Here is a 19741-nt window from a genome sequence, read left to right as displayed (position 1 = left end):
TCAACTATACGCCAATAAAAATTTTTTAATAAAATAATAAAAATAAAATCATCTCAGACAGAGCAAAATGTCCCAATAAATAGGACCTCTAATATTGCATGGTAATGCTTGTGTTCACTGGACAGTAATGGTAACTTTTATCACATATGCACCAACAGTGGAAGGAAGGAAGAAATTTGTTTTTTTTATTTTAATCACGTAAGCATTATTACGATTAGCACACATAGGTGCTATCCCTGTCAGACTCTGTAAAATTATATTTATATGTGTCTTCGATGTATTTAGTTTTTATTAAGCAAACAAAAAAACCCTCTGGAAGCTCTTTCCATCACTTGTCTTCACAGATCACCAAGATCCCGCTGAATGGCTTGGGCTGTGAACATTTCCAGTCCTGCAGTCAGTGCCTCTCCGCCCCTTCCTTTGTGCAGTGTGGCTGGTGCCATGATAAATGTGTGCGATTGGAGGAATGCCCTGGTGGAACATGGACTCAAGAGACCTGTCTGCCTACAATATACAAGGTAGAAGTCTCTGTCAGCTGTCATGTGTGTTTTTTGGAAATCATAAATCCCATTGGTGGAAAAATTCAAAAATTAATGTATTCATTTAACTGTGAGCCATCAGCCCAAGCACCATCTCCCTCCACGTTTTTCTTTTTCTTTTTCGCCGCAACACGTGGCACGTGGGATATTAGTTCCCTGACCACGGAGCAAACCCACGCCCCCTGCATTGGAAGCACAGAGTCTTAACCACTGGACCACCAGGGAAATCCTACCCCCCATGTTTGGGCACATGCCCCTAGGCCCTGCACTTGAAGTGCTTGCTTCACACTCTCCTTGGGCAGTTGCTCTCCCTTAGTGCTATGTGAATAAAAGAGTGGTGGCTAGAGAGCAATACTGCTCTCCATTTCCTCACACTGGGAGCTGTTCCCTTCTGGCCTGCCCATTCTCTGATTCCTCACCAGCTGCTTTATCTACCAGGTGCCCATGCATGAGCCTTCATCACACACGGGGATCCACTCATGGCATAATCCAGAACCCTAACCTGGACCGTGCAAGCTAGAGATCCCAGCCATGCTGGAGCAGGCAAAACAGGAGGTTTCGTTCTGTCTGACACATAGATGATGGCTGTCTCATCACTGATGAGTCTAGAGGTTACCTCTCAGGGCAAGGTGGGAAGCAAGTGGATGGTGGACAAATGGGTGACTGTGTGCCTTCTCTCAAAGTTTCTGGAAGAGAAGTAAAAGCACAGCTGATGACTACAGTAACCTCTATACTCTGTAAGCCAATTCATTATTTAATCCATTCCAAAAACATTTATTGAGTGCATACCACACAGCTGACACTCTTCTAGACAATGGGGAGATACAGTCCCAGACAAGACAGAAGTGCCTCCTGCTCTTAGAGAACTGAGCTTCTAGAAGTGGACTTCAGCCATGACGTTGTAGCCACACTCTCTAACTCTCTGTTGCCTTATTTACTTAAGCATGTGTTTGGCACTATGAAAATCTCCATGGCAATTTTTTTAAATTTTTTTCTTGATCCAGACACATTTTGCTTGAAGCTACTTTCCTGGTGAGGACCCAGTGTATATTTTCTCTGCCTGCATGTGGAACAGTTGGACTTAGTACTAAGTGGTTCCTGTGAAAGATTCAAGTTAAAGGTCTTGGTCGGTCGCTTGGTTCAAGCCCAAGTAAACAAAGTGTAGGAGTCAGAACAGGAACCACCCCCAAGAGCATGGCTGTTTTCATTTAGCTACGGTTTGGGGAAAGATTTGTACCGGGTGACTGGGTTTTAAACCAAATCATTTTATGTTAGGTGTTACACAGTTATTAAGACTTAGCTTGATCAGCTCGAGAATAAACTAGGAGATATTAAGAAAACAAATTTAAATCTATACTTTATTATTTATGCACTTTTTGTGTGTTTAATATGCTTTTAAAACCACATGCAGTTTTATACGTTTTAAAACACGTAGCCGTGGCAATTTGAGACACCAGACCTCTGAATCCAGCTATTCCATGAAAGAGATATGGGGAGTGTGTGTGTGTGTGTGTGTGTGTGTGTGTGTGTGTGCAACTAAATCACAATTTCATTTCAAAAACAGCCAAGCTGATGTTTTAAATAAAGAGCATGTTAAGAACTTGTACAAATGAAACATTTAATTTTACCCATGTACCTCCTTTTATTAGTAATGAAAGCTATATTAAAATGGTTAAAAACAGTAAATATTTTAGAATTTTCTAGAACCAGAGAATCTCCCATAATATTTGAATCCCGCCCCAACCCCACACCTTCCCTAACTCCAGCACTCTAGCTGGAAATTTTTAAAAGGTTGGACTGCATCCTGCGCGATTCACTGAGGCTTGGGTGCTACAGTTAGAAAAAACGTAATGCAGCTGAGTCCATAAATCCCTTTCGGTTCATAGTTGTTAGGAAGATTTCATGCTGCACTAGAGCATGACATTTAGCATTCTTACTGCAAAAAATAAGACAGATTATTCATCTTTTTCTTATCTGTCTTAAACGCTGCAGGCACAAAACCCAGCTAATGTGTAGAGTTTCACTTTCCAATAAATGTTAAGTCAACCTGCTTTTCAAGGTACATGATGTTCAGTGGCTGAAATTCTTTGCAGTTCCACATATGAAATATTTCAGGATTGCAAGCCCATTATTTTGTTTCAAACATGTTATCTGATCTTGTACTTAGAGAGCAATGAAAAATGCTTCAGAAAAGGAAGAGCACTTTCCAATATATTCTGAATTTATTAGGATAAAACTGTCATTCTTGTAGGATTAGAGTTCAGTCCCAGTGAGACAATAAAACAGTTTATTAATTGATCAGAAGACTCAGATAAGAAGCAACAGTGATATCTAATGAGGGACCTGAGATATCTTATCTCACGCCTGCAATATACTGCCACCAATATATTTGTGACATTTACTGAAGAGACAAATTTTAATTTTCCACAGTTTTTGGTGGTAGTGGTGTTGTTTTAACTTTCTCATGTATATCCTAATGGGTTTTGAAAATGTGATCATTTAAATCATTTTCACCTGTGAAAGGACAGTAGCTACTTTTGTGGCTAGCTCTACCATATCCAGACACAGCCTCTGTGGCTTTATGCCGGACACTCATTTCCTTCTCACAGAGTTTCTCTACCCTCAGGATAACTCAGAGTTTGCCAGCGCATTGTTGGTTCTGTCCAAGGGTGTGTAGTCCAAGACTGCATCCTTCCTTTTCCCCTGGAAGAGTGAACGTTACCCCATAAGCTAAGGCAGAAAAGCTCAGATGCCCCCCTCTAATATTTCAGCCAGGAGAGGAAAGCTAAGTAGAGCTGGCTTTTCAAATCCTGATGATCTAGCGGAGGTTTTATAGTATCTCTTTCTGTTGCCAGCACACCAACCAAACAACTCTCCGTGTCTTTCTGAAATCATCACCCAATCGCTTTGCCTTATATATAGAAAGTGATGATGAATGTGGAGTGACAGACTTCAATTTTTACATAGAAAGGGGGGAATCCAGACAGGGGGATCAGGCCAACGTCAGCCTTGGGCTCTTTTCAGTGGGCAAGACTCCTCATTAAAAGAGGAAACAGCAGCTGTGTGACTGCCTCAGGCTGAAGAGAGTCCTGGAGGGTTAGATGTCTTTTTTTCCTCCTCCTGGATTTCTAACATAATAATAAACAGATATTTTTTTTCTAGCAGTTCTCATTTGGCTAGACAGGGGCGAAGTAAGTTTTCATGAAAGGCACAACTGTGTAATGGATTTCATGGGTAAAATAGCTATTGTAAGGGCATTAAGCTAAGACTTTTGAAGGGGTTTGGCAACAAGGGTGTGACTTTGGTTTGTGGTCATTTACTTGGGAGGGAAGGGAATGTTTGCAAATTTGTATTTTGCTAAAAGCTCTTCTAAATTGTAAAAGAATCACTTTTACACTTTCACTAACTTGTCTTTAGCAGATACTTTTACTGGCTTTTGAGTTGCCAGTGGTGTGCTGTGTTTTCCCACCATTGTACTTTACAGCACAATTTACAATATGTCCCCCCAAAAGAGCATTTCCTTTCTCAATTGTCACAAAGCTGCTGCTGAGGAGAAGCTTATTTTTAACATAGAAACTTGTTTTGTTTTAATAGTTTTAGCCTAAGAATAGTTGTTGTATAGACTTCATAAGAGCCTAATGCTATCTTATATCACAGTTGCCAAATTTTTATTAATGAATTCAAGTTTTACTTTTTTTTTTTGGGCTGTGTTGGCTCTTCGTTGCTGTGCGCGGGCTTTCTCTAGTTGCCGCGAGCGGGGCTCCTCTTTGTTGGGGTGCGCGGACTTCTCACTGCAGTGGCTTCTCTTGTTGCGGAGCACGGGCTCTAGGCGCGCGGGCTTCAGTAATTGTGGCGCATGGGCTCAGTAGTTGTGGCTCACGGGCTCTAGAGCGCAGGCTCAGCAGTTGTGCAGCACGGGCTTAGTTGCTCTGCGGCATGTGGGATCTTCCCGGACCAGGGTTCGAACCCGTGTCCCCTGCATTGGCAGGCGGATTCTTTAACCACTGCGCCACCAAGGAGGCCCAGGTTTTACTTTTAATACACCAAAGATGAGCCTGCAATAATAAAAGGAACCTATTACTTATTTAATACTGAGCCTGAGGAAAAAAAGTCAGTCCTAGAAATGAGATGTACGATGATGCCAAGGGAGATAATTAGAAACATTGCTACAATACAGATCTCATGTGGGGCTCTCTCCAATTCTGTTTTTATCTACTTCTAATAGAAATAATATATTGAATATATTAAATATTACATCATTTAGTTTGTCAACTAACCAGCTGGTATAAATCAAATAGTGACCATATTTAAAGAAAAAATAAAAGTGGCAGATTAGTAATAAATGTGAATTAAGTATAAAGGAATGGGTTCACTTATTCATTTGTTGATACCTGGCCTGCAGTAGATGATTTATAGTGAGTGAATGAATGAATGGCAGATATGTATTGAATATCATATATGTGGTTAATATTATGATAGCAGATAAATGCAGCTATGAAAACACTGGGTGCAGAAAGAGGTATTTTTACTGTGTGACTTTCTCCTCTGGGTGGGGAATACCATAGCAACATGAATGTAGCACACACCCACCTGGCATACAGACCAAGGCATATATTAGGGCTTGGCTTCTAGGGCCTGTAAAGGAGTTTTGATCAGAGTTCAATCTGAAGGCCCATGAAGGGGTTATAAGCATGTAACAGTCTGGGCCCAAAGTGTGTCTATGCCCAAGAGGGCCCTTCATCCCCACCCAGGCTGAATCTGCTCTCCTTCCCATCTCTGGATCTCCTGAAAACAGCTTGCTTCATCAGCCTGTCAGATAGTTTTAATGTTTGGTCCAGATTCTCTGAAATTTGTGACCCTTTTTCCTATAGTGAAAATTCATTTTTTTTAGATAATGGGAGAAGGGAAGGATTTCAGACTCTTTGAGTATACATATTTTGTTTGTTTCTTTGTTTTCCACACCTATGAAAGATAATAATATACTGGGGTTTTTTAAGTTCTATATTGTCCTCATAGGTTTTCCCAACTAGTGCCCCCCTTGAAGGAGGGACAACGCTGACCATATGTGGCTGGGACTTTGGATTCAAGAGGAATAATAAATTTGACTTGAAGAAAACCAAAGTTCTCCTTGGAAATGAGAGCTGCACCTTGACCTTAAGTGAGAGCACGATAAACATGTAAGGACGTGAAATCGCTTAGCCAGGGTGTGCTTGGAAAACGGGTTTTGTCTTTGAATGAATCTTGTAAAACTCTCCCCAAATGTCTATCTCTTGAGTTAAAAAGGGTCTTGGCCCATCACTCCCCTTGAGGATTTGTTTTGTTTTTAAAACTGTTTACTCACCAGGATTACGGAAGAAGAAAGGTGACATTACTCAGGTGAAGAAAAGAAGAATCTAGCATCTGGGAGTTTTTCAAGTATTTTTGTAACAACTCTTGAGAAATTGAGTAGATTTGAAAGAATAGCACTGTTTGGGGTCGTTCCATCTTTAAAGTCTTCAAATAAAGAGAGTCTCAAACAGCTTTTTCTATAAAAATCAGAAACCACTCAATATGGACCCTCTCTTCTAAATTCACTTTCTAAACCTCAGAAATGTAATGAAGCAGCTGAATCACACTTTTGAGACTTGTTGTTTATGATAAGTTTAAATTTATATTTACCTGATATTTATTGGCACTGTAATGGAGGGAGTGTATCTCATATAACAATTCCCAAATCTTGGGAAATAGCAATGTTATCCCTATTTTACAAAGATGTTCAGAAAGGTGGAGTGTAGATTAGCAGAGGTAATCCAGAGGGTAAGAGCTGAACAGGCCTTCAAACTCAGCTCTCATGATTCAAGACCTGTTCCTGTTCTACTGTATTCTACATGTAACTGCTATAAGATCTGAATCCCATAATGAACAGAGAACCCAGAAATTTTTAGTTATGTAGTAACAACAACCAAACATTTAAAGTTTTATAGTTGAACCTATTCTTTCAAGTGGTTATTTTATACCTAGTAGAATTCCTTTCAGGGTTATACAAAGATCTAAATCTACTCATTTTACAGAGGCCAAAACATCAAATAATGTCACACTTGTTTAGCTTAATGGCAAAACAAATTCATTCTAGAAATCCCCCTTGTAAGTTCTTGCTCATTGCATTGTAAATTAGAGCCTGTAAAAGTGAAACATAATTCATCCTCTTTTGTTTGCAGGGCAGAAATAGAGACACAGATGTAGAGAACAAATGTATGGACACCAAGCGGGGGAAAGTGGCAGGGGAGGTGGTGGTGGTGGGATGAATTGGGAGATTGGGATTGACATGTATACACTAATATGTATAAAATGGATAACTAATAAGAACCTGCTATATAAAAAAATAAATTTTTTTTAAAAAGTTATTTAATAAAACAAATTATATTTATACTTTTTAGGATTATAATAAGATTACTAATTCAAAAATAATTCTGTGGAAAGCCTATCACAATTTCATCATTTTTTAAGTAACTTAAATAAACACGTGTAACCCAGAAATGTATCTTTTTTTTTTTTTTTTTTTTTTGCGGTACGCGGGCCTCTCACTGTTGTGTCCTCTCCCGTTGCGGAGCACAGGCCCCAGACACTCAGGCTCAGCAGCCACGGCCTACGGGCCCAGCCGCTCCGCAGCATGTGGGATCTTCCCAGACCGGGGCACGAACCCGTGTCCCCTGCATCGGCAGGCGGACTCTCAACCACTGCACCACCAGGGAAGCCCGAAATGTATCTTTTGACATAATTTAAAGAAGAGATTCTGCTTAGTTGTAATCAGCCCATTGTTTCATATGCTGTTGAAGCACCATCTCTCCATCTTAAGTATGCCAAACATTATGCCTATAATTGTATATTATTATATTATAATGAACTTTTCAATTGGTGAGGTCTGCATTGATGAGGTTTAACATTTCCTGTTTTGTCTGTATGAATAATACGAGACAGTCAGTATAAAGTTTAGCATAATAGTACAGAAACAGAATTATGCAATTTTCAATTCTAATGCTTACCTGTAAACTCTGCTTGCTATTTAGAGTAGTCAGCTCACTGTTTAGAGATAATGGCCCATAATATAAAACAGCCAACCCAGAAAATGCCTTTGGATTTATAACATATAAAACTTTGTTTTTTCAGGTTGAAATGCACAGTTGGTCCTTCAATGAATGAACATTTCAATATGTCCATAGTTATTTCAAACAGTCGAGGGACCGTACATTATAGTACATTTTCCTATGTGGTAAGTCTAGGCATTAATTTTCTCATGAACTAGGATATTTAATTATTACTTAATCTACTTAGAGTTATAAAATTAACAAGTTATTTTGTTTTGTTTCTATCTGTCATTCAGGATCCTATAATAACAAGTATTTCTCCAAGTTATGGTCCTAAAACTGGTGGCACTTTACTTACATTAACTGGAAAGCACCTAAACAGTGGAAATTCTAGACACATTTCAATTGGTGGAAAAACATGTACTTTAAAAAGGTGTTGTAGTTTATTTTTTGTTGCATCAGTCAAGACGGATTAATATGTATACCTAACAAATCAAGAAAAGATTGTTCTTCTTTTGTGACGAAAAATCAAGATGTTTATTATTTGCTCTCCATCTTACAAAACTTTCTCCTTCCCAAATCCATCTACTCCTTTTTGCTGATTTTTCTACCCTTCCCTTATGGTTTATTAATTCCACTTTTAAGTTTTGTCTTCCCATCCACCTTCTTTATTGTTATGCTTAGTATCCCACCTATGCTATAAGCTGTGAGATTCTGGTAATTGACAATAAATTAAGATAAACATTTCCATCAAAATTTACAATTAGATCAGATCACTTTGGGGAGGTGAGAAGCATGAGGGAGATTGGATTAGGAAGTTATGTTTCTGCTTCTTAGATTTGGGAGAGCTCAGTTTAATCAAGTGCCAAAAGGATGCTTTAAAATTGCTTAAAATCCCAAATATTTCTCAGTCAAGGATGACCTAAGTTTGGGATCCAGTCAATTGTAAATTGACTACAATTTCTAGATTAGAAAGAGTTTTTTTCTAGACCACATCAGAAAATTCCCACTTAGGAGCCACTGACTGATACCCTTTTGATTTATGTATATAATTCTAATATATGTGTGTCTCTAACAGCAAAGGTCCATTTTCTTAATTTTTTTGTTCAGTGTTTCAGATAGTATTCTCGAATGTTATACCCCAGCCCAAAGCACTCCAACTGAGTTTCCTATTAAATTGAAAATTGACTTAGCCAACCGAGAGATGAACAGCTTCATTTACCGGGAAGACCCCATTGTCTATGAAATACATCCCACCAAATCTTTTGTTAGGTAAGTAAAAGCTTCTGATGGGTATAAGAAAATAATGAACATGAGTATGACTGGCTGTCAAATAGTCAAAAGGAAGACAGTTTTATCTCTGGATTTGATACTGTTGCATTTTTTTTGAAGGCTACCTTTCCAATTCGGGAGTGAAAACTACATTCAGGCTCTGAGTACAATTTGACCTTATCAGTGCTAGTTCATGCCATTTTATCCTATTCTAAATAGATTTCATTAAAACAGTTTAACTGGACATCATAGTTTTGATATTTATGCACTTATATTATGTACATTTTAAATCTATACTAACCTTAGTGCCTAAAAGTGGAATCACCTTTTTCTCTTCATTCTTCAGTGTATTTTTGCCCTGCCTACTTTACACACAACTTTTCCCTATACCAGACTCCCTCTGAATCAATATCTCATTGGACCCAATTCAGTCTGCCTTGTTTCTGTTAATTCTATCAGTCTAGCAACAACAGTTAAGTTCATTTTTCCTTTGTATTTTTTTCAGACAGGAAAAAATATTTCTTTTGCATATTTTGTGAATAAAAAGACAAATGCATTTCTTCAGCTTATGAAATATGAATTTTTAAAACATTTTCAAGTTAAATGAGTTATTGCCAAAGAAAAACTACCACTGAACTTTCATTTGACTTTGGCTGTGGCTATAACTTGCAGTCAGTACGTGTGATTTAATTTAATTTCTCTCTTAAAATACTTGATAGAGAAAGAACCTCTCAATATTGCTATTTTCCTATTTTATTTTGCCAGTGGTGGGAGCACAATAACAGGTGTTGGAAAAAACCTGAATTCAGTTAGTATCCTGAGGATGGTAATAAATGTGCACGAAGCAGGAAGGAACTTTACAGTGGTAAGTCCTCTGAGTGATAGTTGTGCTTAGAGCTCAGCATCTCTGCTTCTGCCACCAGCTTTCAGGGTAGCAGAGACATTTCAGTTTTGCCTTTAATGTTTGCTAGTTATCTTCCTTGCAGCATGGGTCAAATAGTATTTTTTATACAACAACTAAAATTATCTAGTCTCAGGCTAACATTATAAAACACACACACACACACGCACACGCACACACACACACATAATATTTAGACACAAATAATGATTATCAACTTGAGGCAGTGTTTTTTAAAGACAGTCAGTACAAGGGCAAACCACGTCATTCCCTGTCTTAGTCAGTTCAGGCTGCTATAACAAAAATACCATAGACTGGGTGGCTTACACAACAAACATTTATTTCTCACAGTTCTGAAGGCTGGTAAGTCCAAGACCAGGGTGCCAGCAGATCTGGCTGTCTGGGGAGGGCCTGCTTCCTGGTTTGCAGATGATTATCTTCTCATTGTATCCCCACATGGAGGTGAAAGAAAGAGGCAGCAAGATCTCTTGTGTCTTTTCTTATGAGGGCACTAACTCCATCATGAGAACTTCACTCTCATGACCTACTTACCTCCCAAAGGCCCCATCTCCAAATACAGTCACACTGGGGATTAGGCTTCCAACATATGAATTTGGGGAGGATGCAGTCATTCAGGCCATTGCATTTCCCTATCCCCGCTTTTTTAATGTCCCATAGAACATCAACCCTTTTGCTCTAATAAAACCCTTGGGTAAAGCCTCTAATCTTGCCACAGCATCCTTGTCTTCCTAAGTGGTACAGTGTTTTCTTACACATCCCTGCTTCTTACCATTTCTCTTGTGCCTTGGTTAGCATGTTATCAAATAATGAGAAAGACCATTAGAATATTTATGTCCTAGATTGTGTATGTTGTTTGGTATTTCTCCACCTTTTTTCTTTTATTTGCAAGGTCAATCACAATTTAACTGAATTCCTCCTTAAAAGTGATTGACCTATTTTGTGCTCTAACAATTTTGGGACATCACATTAAAATGGTAGTTTTACTTCAGACCTTAGGAAGGTTGGAGTTATTTACAAAGATTTCATATTTTTGTTGTTTTTCTTTGATATAAAATATCCATAATCTAGTTGGACTTGTACACGCAACTTAGAATGAAAGTTCTAAGTGCCCCCTCTCAAGCAGGGGCTTAACTGGGGAGGCAATAGATTGAATTACAGCACTTCCTTTTAGATTCCCATCCAATATTTTGTGAAGGCTAAGACCACAGTGTGCTTTAATTACAAAAACCAATTTGGGGCTAAAAATGTCAAGCCAAATCGCCAAACAATAAGGTCATCTCAAATGAGATTTTTCTTGACCTTCTCAATCAGCCACATTGCATCACCTCTAAAGAGTATTATTAGATTTTTATAATATTTCTGAGAGATTGTACTCCAGGGAGTCACCGTATGAAGTAGAGAGCTTTGAAACCAATCCCTGCACGTGGCCACAAACAAAGTTAGAATACCGCCGCTATTAATTTAAAGGACATCGGTTCTCCACAGCCAGGCATAGCAATTTTTCATTAACCTATAAAAATAACAGTAACCCTCTTTGGTGTTGGCATGTGACTTTTTAAAGTAGAAATCTGAGAACTTATTAGTTTATCTAATTCACACCGAGCCTGTGTTATTGAAATAATGGCTAAGTTTTCTTCCTTCTTCCTCACCAGCATTATGATGACATATGGCATCATTCATTCATTTGTAATCAAATAGTTATTAAAACCTCCTAGATGTGCCAAGGAAGATTCAAACAATGGTAGAAGATTTAAATCTTATCTGTTTACATATCTGGAAATGTAAACTTCTCTTATTTTAGCCACAAACATATTAGTACAATAGAACAATGCATTCAAATTGGACAGGAATGAAAAATTCAGTGGGTCTATTTGACTATTGTTTGTGAAAAACCTCTTAAAGAGACGTGTGTTCCTTCCATGTTCCCTGCTTCTTATAGAATTTGAAACTGACCATGATGAATTGAACCCATTCATTATTTAACAGAGAAAAACTCTTGGTCAGGTTTGACTTAGATATACCAATCCAGCCACAATAATTTTTAAGCCTAACGAACTCAAATATTTTAAAATAAAAATACTAATCACCTTCTTAACAAAATGCATATTAATTTGTTAATATGCATTATGTCCCAGAAGCCAGCAGTTTATTGTATAGTTTTCAAATTTCTTGTTACATAGAGAATTACCGTAATAGCAGTAAAATTGTTCATTTCCTTTTTTTCAAGATGATAGAATAAATAGCTTTTAGCATTATAATATGGATTTGATACAAAACTAAGTAATATTTTATTCATATTATATCTATTTATCAGTTTTCTTTATCTGCTTATAGCACACATTTTTTAATGTAGGATAATTTTTTTAATTATTTTTAAAAGAAAATATCAAATATCCAATTTTGTTTGTGCTTTTTATGTATATCCTGAGTCCTTTTTCTATTGTGGGCATAAGTAATTGTTTTATCTCCAACTCTACTTGTCAAAGAAAAGGAAATATGAGGGATGTTGTTGCTTGTTTGTCTTTTCCTTGGGGGAAAAAATGCAAACATTTAACCTTAAATGTGCCACTTTGTGTTGGTGGTTTAGTCTAAGCACAATCAAGAGGAAACCACATTTTCCAAACTTCTATAAATCAGAATTACAAAGAGGAAGATTTGAAATGAGAGATGAAAGGGCATGAAATAATAATAACAGAGCCTTTGTAAAATAGCATAGGAAAAGATTTATCAGTAGAGAATACAAAGTGAGCGAGAAGCCATCCAGTGTGGGAGTTATGTGAATTTTAGGGTCAGTGGCCTAGGATTTATGTTCCCTGCTTTGCCACTCAGAGCTGTGTGACCTGGTCTGATGACATCAGCTTGCAAAGCTCAGTTTCTTCATCTGTAATTATGTGTGTAATCGTAGCACCTACCTCATAGGATTATTGTGAGAATTAAATGAGACCAACCTGTACTAAAGTATTTTGCACAGGACCTGGCACTCAGTAATTGATAGCTTAAAACACACTAATAAGGTGACCTGTATACACTACCAAATGTAAAATAGATAGCTCGTGGGAAGCTGCTGCATAGCACAGAGAGATCAGCTCGATGCTTTGTGATCACCTAGAGGGATGGGATAGGGAGGGTAGGAGGGAGGCTCAAAAGGGAGGGGATATGGGGATATATGTATACATATAGCTGATTCACTTTGTTATAAAGCAGAAACTAACTCACCATTGTAGAGCAATTATACTCCAATAAAGATGTTAAAAAAAAAAAAAAAAAAAGACCGTGTTGTTTAGAGAATCACATCTGTCATGTTTCCAGAAATGTGTTCTTCAACATTAGGAAGTTAAACGGAGATTTTTTTCAAAATTGTACATTTTCAATTGATTGTCTGAAACAGTGAAATGTGAAAGTTGCTATTGATGTTGTCAAGCTATGTTCTGTTTACAGTGGATAATTGTGTTTTACTATAGGCATGTCAGCATCGCTCTAATTCGGAGATAATCTGCTGTACAACTCCTTCACTACAACAGCTGAACCTACAACTCCCCCTGAAAACCAAAGCCTTTTTCATGTTAGATGGGATCCATTCCAAATACTTTGATCTCATTTATGTACATAATCCTGTGTTTAAGCCTTTTGAAAAGCCAGTGATGATCTCAATAGGCAGTAAAAATGTACTGGAAATTAAGGTAAGAAATGCTTAAAATCATCTCTCAAATCATCAACTTGCACCTAATTGACTTCATAGCTATGTGAATAAAATTGTACTTGGTCATTATCTTCTACTACATCGGCAAATATCTAAGCTCTGAGAAACAAATCTTTTTGACATAAGACTAAAAGGTGTGTATAATCACGAACTGCTTTTTAATGAAGCATTTAAAAACTCTTTCTTGTGTATATATTAAAAAGTAGTAAATGTGAGACACAAATCCATTAAAGTTGCCTATGATGTATTATTCTGCCAACGTTATATATTTCCCTGGACACCTAAATGTGCTCATTATAAGATAAAAGGTAAGAGTCATGAAAGTAAACGCATCAATTGTAGTTCTGTACTTCCTTCTAATTTGGAATTTTGTATCTGGGTGTGGTTATCTCTAAGCTGATTTATAAATGGAGCTGGATTTCCTCTACCTCAGAAATATATTAGCTTCTAAATATAATTTGATTGGACAATAGCAAATCATGTTTTCTAACCCAGCCTGCTGCAAACAAAGAATACTAAAACCCAGAGAGGTTAAGTGGTTTGACAAGTGATCAAATCGTGGCAAAACAAAGACTAGAATACAACTCTTTTATGTTGCTTCAGTCACTTTTACTTCAAATAGTAATAAAAGAGGCAAAATGATCAAAACTTTAATTATCTGTAGCCCCAGTCTCTAGAAACAACAAAATATTTATGCTTCAACATGATGTTTTAGGCATGCAGGATTTTCCCCCTGAAAGATAGCCTGAATGCAAATATGAACAAACACAAAGTAATACAATAGTCCTTGTTTAGATGTAATATAAATTCCCAAAGACCATCTCCATCTAAGTAAGAATATGTTTCTACTAAAATTTTTCTGCTTTTTCAACAAGATTTTATCTACAGCCAAACCCATGCACACGTTCATACTCATACAAGTTTACTAACCTCGCAACTGTGTTTTGTACAATAATTAAGCAAGCCCAGCGTGAAATTAAATGGAAGCCTGCTTCAACGAACAGCATGTTTACCATAGCAGAGTTTTTTCATCTGCTTCTTTAATTAGTTTTAGAAAGGGAGAAAGAGCTTTTATCACTTCTTTTTTTTTCCAATAATATTAATCTAGTGTGACCTTTTGCTTTCAACAATTACTGTGTTTGCCATTTGAAAGATTCCATTTGATTTTTCTTGATGAAAACAAAGGTTTATTTGCAAATATTTTTACACCCAGATAAACTCTATTTTTCTGTTCCTGTATCTATGATTGAAGGATTAGAGAAGAATGGTTCTTTATCTACCCTTTCAAGCAGTCTTATATGGAGGAGAAAACTCCTTTTTCTGTAAATTACATACCCATTATTCAATGTCCTACAAAATTGTTGGACCAAGAAAAGTATGATTTGACATAATCCTCAGCCTTTCAATGCTGTTCCCAACCTGGCCCAAGAGGCCTCTGGAAACAGACACAAGAGACTTTCTTTTCTTGCCTATATACAGAATGATTCTTTTCTCTAACAAGGGTCTAGCACCTGTCATGTCACAGAGTGGCAATCTGGGGAAAAAAGGAACAGTTTTGGGGGACTATTTTGGTGTCATGATTCAGTCTTCTCCCATATTCCATTTTACATATGTGTAAGAGGAAATCTAGTATAAGAGAATCTTTGTGTGATAGCAATTTAACCCTTTATCAGTTTCTAAAGTTGATCACATTAAAACCTCTGCCTCTCTGAGGGCAGAAACAAAGAAACATCAAGCAAGAGAAAAGAAAAGAAAAAGCCTCTTCTGGACAAGCAGTGAACTGTTTTTTATCAAAAGAAAGGGTGTCATTTTATTTCATGTTGTGCTTGTTCAATTACCATTCAAAACATGAAGGTGAAGTATGTTTGCGTTCCGTCAGTGAAAACACTATGAAGAGAATTGTGTTTAGAGTGAGATTTGCTTCTTGTTGCCAGGAAGAGTTCGTGCTCCTCAAGCAGCCATGCATACAAGAATTCCTTGGCTAAAAAGAGACTGCGATAGTTTCCAGCCCTAGTTGTGAGAATTGGCTTAGTCAATAGTTGGTGTAATGATTACACCATGGCCAAGAGGGTCAGCCAAGTTTGGATCAAGAGAACATAATAGAGATCGGGGATCAGTCATTCCTCAGGACGAATCAGAAACCCCATTAATGTGGGAGGTAGTTTATATCCAAGGCTTAGGCACCAGCTGTGGACAGTGGCCATCAGAAGTAGACATCTCGGGACTTCCCTGGTGGCGCAGTGGTTAAGAACCTGCCTGCCAATGCAGAGGACACGGGTTCGAGCCCTGGTCCGGGAAGATCCCACATTCCACAGAGCAATTCAGCCTGTGCACCACAACTACTGAGGCTGCGCTCTAGAGCCCGCGAGCCACAACTACTGAAGCCCCTGCGCCTAGAGCCCGAGAGCCACAACTACTGAAGCCCCTGCGCCTAGAGCCCATGCTCCACAACAAGAGAAGCCCACGCAATGAGAAGCCCACGCACCCCACAAAGAGTAACCCCCCTCACCGCAACTAGAGAAAAGCCTGTGCACAGCAACGAAGACCCTATGCCACCAAAAGTAAAAAATAAACAAATCTATGGAAAAAAAAAGAAGTAGACATCTCTTTAGGAGTACACATTAAGGTACGGTGTTCATGTCAACAACAGCTCACATTTGTGTGGAATTTTAGTTAACACAGTACTTTGACATATATTGTTTCATTTGAGACTCATGTGGACTTGAGAGGTTGGGAGGTCAGTGATAATCATCCCCATTTGTAGATAAGTAAACAGATGTTTAGAAAGATTAGGTAATTTGTTTTGGGTCATCTAGGGAGCAAACAGCATAACTAGGGCTCACACTCAAATTTCTTGATTCCAAATTTGGTCTTCTTTCCACTACATTACAAAGGCTTTCATATTAACTTTCATTTCATGAATACCAAAATACCTTTCATAATAGAGAAATTTTCTATCATACGGTATATGGATAGCTGTACAATCCTTTAAGTGAAATAGCTCTAAACTCTAAAAATATCTAAAAGTCAATTCTGTTGAAAGAAGCCCTGAATTTTTTCCTAATTATCTTATATGACTCTTTGTTCATGATCATATTTTATGGAAACTAGAGAAGCACAGTATTTAATGCTGGAACTAGGACTGCCTGACACTGCCCTGGGGCTTCATCTTATTCTGGAGCATATAGATATACATGGTAATAGAGATGCTTCAGAAGTCCAGTTTGGAGAAGTTGGCTAAAACAGGAAAAGCAGCAGGAAGATCATCTAAGTCAGGGAACAGGGGCTCAGGCTACGATACTAGGAGCATAAGATCGAAGGTTGAGAGCTCAGCTAGAGGCCTGTGTCAGTTTCTGGGCATCAGAAGGATCTAGAAGGGAGAGTAGTTCTGAGCTAACTCAGTCTACCTGTTGCCCAGAGCCAGCTAGAGTTTTGTCTTCCTCCCACTTCTGACTAAGATACCTGCAATTGTAGGCCCAAACCCATTCACAACCACCGTGAGGCCAGTTCTGTCTCCAGACAGGGTAGAAATGAAGGGCTGTTTTCTTAGAGGTCATTTGGTCCAGTGTCAAGACCTATTCTTATTGATGGTGCTCATAAACTAGTACAGTTGACCCTTGAACAACACAGGTTTGAACTGTGCAGGTCCACTATACGCAGATTTTTTTCAATAAATACATACTATAGTCCTATGTGATCCATGGTTGGTTGAATCTGTGGTTACAGAACCTCAGATACAGAGGGCTGACTGTGAAGTTATACGTGGAATTTCAACTACACGGGGGTCAGTGCCCCTAACCCCCCACGTTATTCAGGGGTCAACTGTATTTCCCTGTGCTACACACTTTAATATGCATTCTGTGGGGGAAAAAAACCCATATTCCAGGGCACATAGACAGCACCTGTGGTTTCCCAGTGCCCCAAGTAGCCAATGAAGAAACCAATTTAATTTTGGTTCATCCAGCTTTCCTCAAAAGACCTGGGAACTTTTTTCCCCAAATGCCTGTTAATGTCCTGTGGAGTTAGTTTTAAAGCTTTCTGTGATGGTTCTTTGGCCTAGTTCCCAAGCTGAGGGGGCTCATATCCTCTGGATAAAGTGGAAATGTCCCTCCACCACCACCCCACCTCACTGACTTTCTATTGCCAGCCTCCCTGGACCGTGGCCTGGCTGAGTCCTGCTACCATCCCCTCCATGGCCTTAACTGACTTGCCCAGACTCAACATTGTGGCCCCCTGGAGTCATGAAAACTTGCAAGACCCTGCCTGTCATAATGCTATTTTTCAAATCCTACCCACTTCCACTCCTATCTGCTCTGCTCTGTAACCAGCTCAGACATGGGTTCCCAGGCCTGAGTCCTAGATAGAAACATGTCATACCTGGCCAGAGTTCAGAGGAAATGGACAAGGGACATCCTGATATGACAGAGGAGTAACAGTTTTTCACTTTAGAAATATATTCATTTAAACATTACAGTGAGGGGAAGAAACTCTTACTCATCTTTATATTATAGAGTTTTGTCTAACACACAGTAGTAGATGGTAAGTAGATTTGTATTAAATGGAATTGATTTGCTTCACGACCAAGTCCCTTCTTGAACCTTAGTTCTCAATGTGTAAAGCAGGAATGACCATAATACCTACCTCAGGGAAGTGTCTTTGCAGGATAAAATGAGATAATTATAACTCTAAATTGCTCTATGGGTGTAGGGGATTAAAGACCAGAAAGCTCCTTTTATTTTGCTTTATTTAAAAACCTATGTATTACTGTTTTAATGACTGAAGAACTAATCCAATTTTGTAAATATGTTCTACTATTTAATAATAGCTAATATTAAATAATAAAAAGTAAATAATAAAATTTCTAAACATAAACATTTTTTTCCACAGCTCGATAAAGCTATGTTTATTTTAAATGACAAAAACCAGCCTATACCTTTTTTTTTTTCCTGATTTGGTCCCCTCTGTTATATAGTAGTGGGCTTCCAGTATCAGTTTTTTGATATCTTGGATTGTAAATTTTGTAAATAATCACTATTCAGGGCTTCCCTGGTGGTGCAGTGGTTAAGAATCCGCCTGCCAAGGCAGGGGACACGGGTTCGAGCCCTGGACCGGGAAGATCCCACATGCCGCGGAGCAACAAAGCCTGTGCGCCACAACTACCGAAGCCTGCGTGCCTAGAGCCCGTGCTCCACAACAAGAGGAGCCACCGCAATGAGAAGCACGTGCACTGCAACTAAGAGTATCCCCCACTCGTTGGAACTAGAGAAAGCCCTCGCGCAGCAACAAAGACCCGACGCAGCCAAAAATAAATAAATAAGATAAATTTTAAAAAAATAAAATAATCACTATACATATAAAGCTGATATTAATTTCTTATGTAAGTCACTAATTATTATGCCTTTCTTAGTAGGCACAAATGAAAAGGGGTTTCGTTGTTCAGCTTTGTGACCTGTTTTTGTTTTAGATAAGCTTTTATGCAACATCCTAGGGAGCCCTGAGCCTAAAAGAAGGAGTATTGGAAATGTAAACGCAGTATGTTCATCCCTTCCCCCAGCCTTCATCATTATCTAAGCAAGCAAGATACATTTTAGTCATTCCCTCATAAATCAAGCCCTCCAGCTCTTTAATCTCTTTCCTTTGTCATTCCCTGAATTTCCTCCAGTATGTGAGCCAATGCCTTAGCCCTCCTCAGTCCTAACCAACAAGTTGTCATTTGAAGCCCCAAGGTGACTTATTAGATTTATGTGCTTCTACGTTGACTTGCCCTGTGGGGCTGACCTGGTTCAATGGAGTACACATACTGCCTCTAGAAATATCGTAAGGCTAGAGTTTGTCTATATCCATTTTTTTTTAACTCCAAATTCATGTTAGAAAGAAGTATTTTCTTCCAGCTTCTTTTCCGAGAATAATATTTGACCTAGCAATGTATCGAGATCCATATGAGACAATGTATGTAAAACTAGTTTGCCAAGTGTTAAAGGTCACGTAAAACAAAGTGGGAAACAAAGGAGCAGTACTGTATTTGTTACTGGCTGCTCTTTGTCCCTAAGAAAAATGCTAATAAGTTTTGATATCTCTCTCCCCTCAAAATAATGACTTTTTAATAAATAACCATACTTGGACTTCCCTAGTGGTGCAGTGGCTAAGAATCTGCCTGCCAATGCAGGGGACGCAGGTTCAAGCCCTGGTTCGGGAAGATCCCACATGCCGTGGAGCAACTAAGCCCGTGCACCACAAGTACGGA

General features: G+C 38.4%; 1 protein-coding gene across 4 annotated transcripts in view; it reads left to right on the top strand.

Annotated features, from left to right (window-relative positions):
* Window positions 1–19741, top strand: part of MET (MET proto-oncogene, receptor tyrosine kinase) — a 128252-nt gene that overhangs the window by 81060 nt on the left and 27451 nt on the right. For 2 of the 4 annotated variants that reach the window (XM_027102126.1, XM_027102123.1), the window contains 7 exons: window positions 345–518; window positions 5556–5716; window positions 7686–7788; window positions 7900–8036; window positions 8714–8875; window positions 9641–9740; window positions 13259–13477. In XM_027102126.1, the coding sequence (XP_026957927.1) occupies window positions 345–518; window positions 5556–5716; window positions 7686–7788; window positions 7900–8036; window positions 8714–8875; window positions 9641–9740; window positions 13259–13477 (1056 nt within the window). The remainder of the gene's footprint in view (window positions 1–344; window positions 519–5555; window positions 5717–7685; window positions 7789–7899; window positions 8037–8713; window positions 8876–9640; window positions 9741–13258; window positions 13478–19741) is intronic. The other 2 variants (XM_027102124.1, XM_027102125.1) reach the window with 2 other exon arrangements.

This window comes from Aethalodelphis obliquidens, unplaced genomic scaffold (assembly GCF_003676395.1).
Source record: "Aethalodelphis obliquidens isolate GAN/ISIS:26980383/991018 unplaced genomic scaffold, ASM367639v1 scaffold5, whole genome shotgun sequence".
Taxonomy (NCBI): Eukaryota; Metazoa; Chordata; class Mammalia; order Artiodactyla; family Delphinidae; genus Aethalodelphis; species Aethalodelphis obliquidens.
Note: the sequence above shows the minus strand (reverse complement) of the source record. Positions and strands in the feature narration are given on the sequence as shown.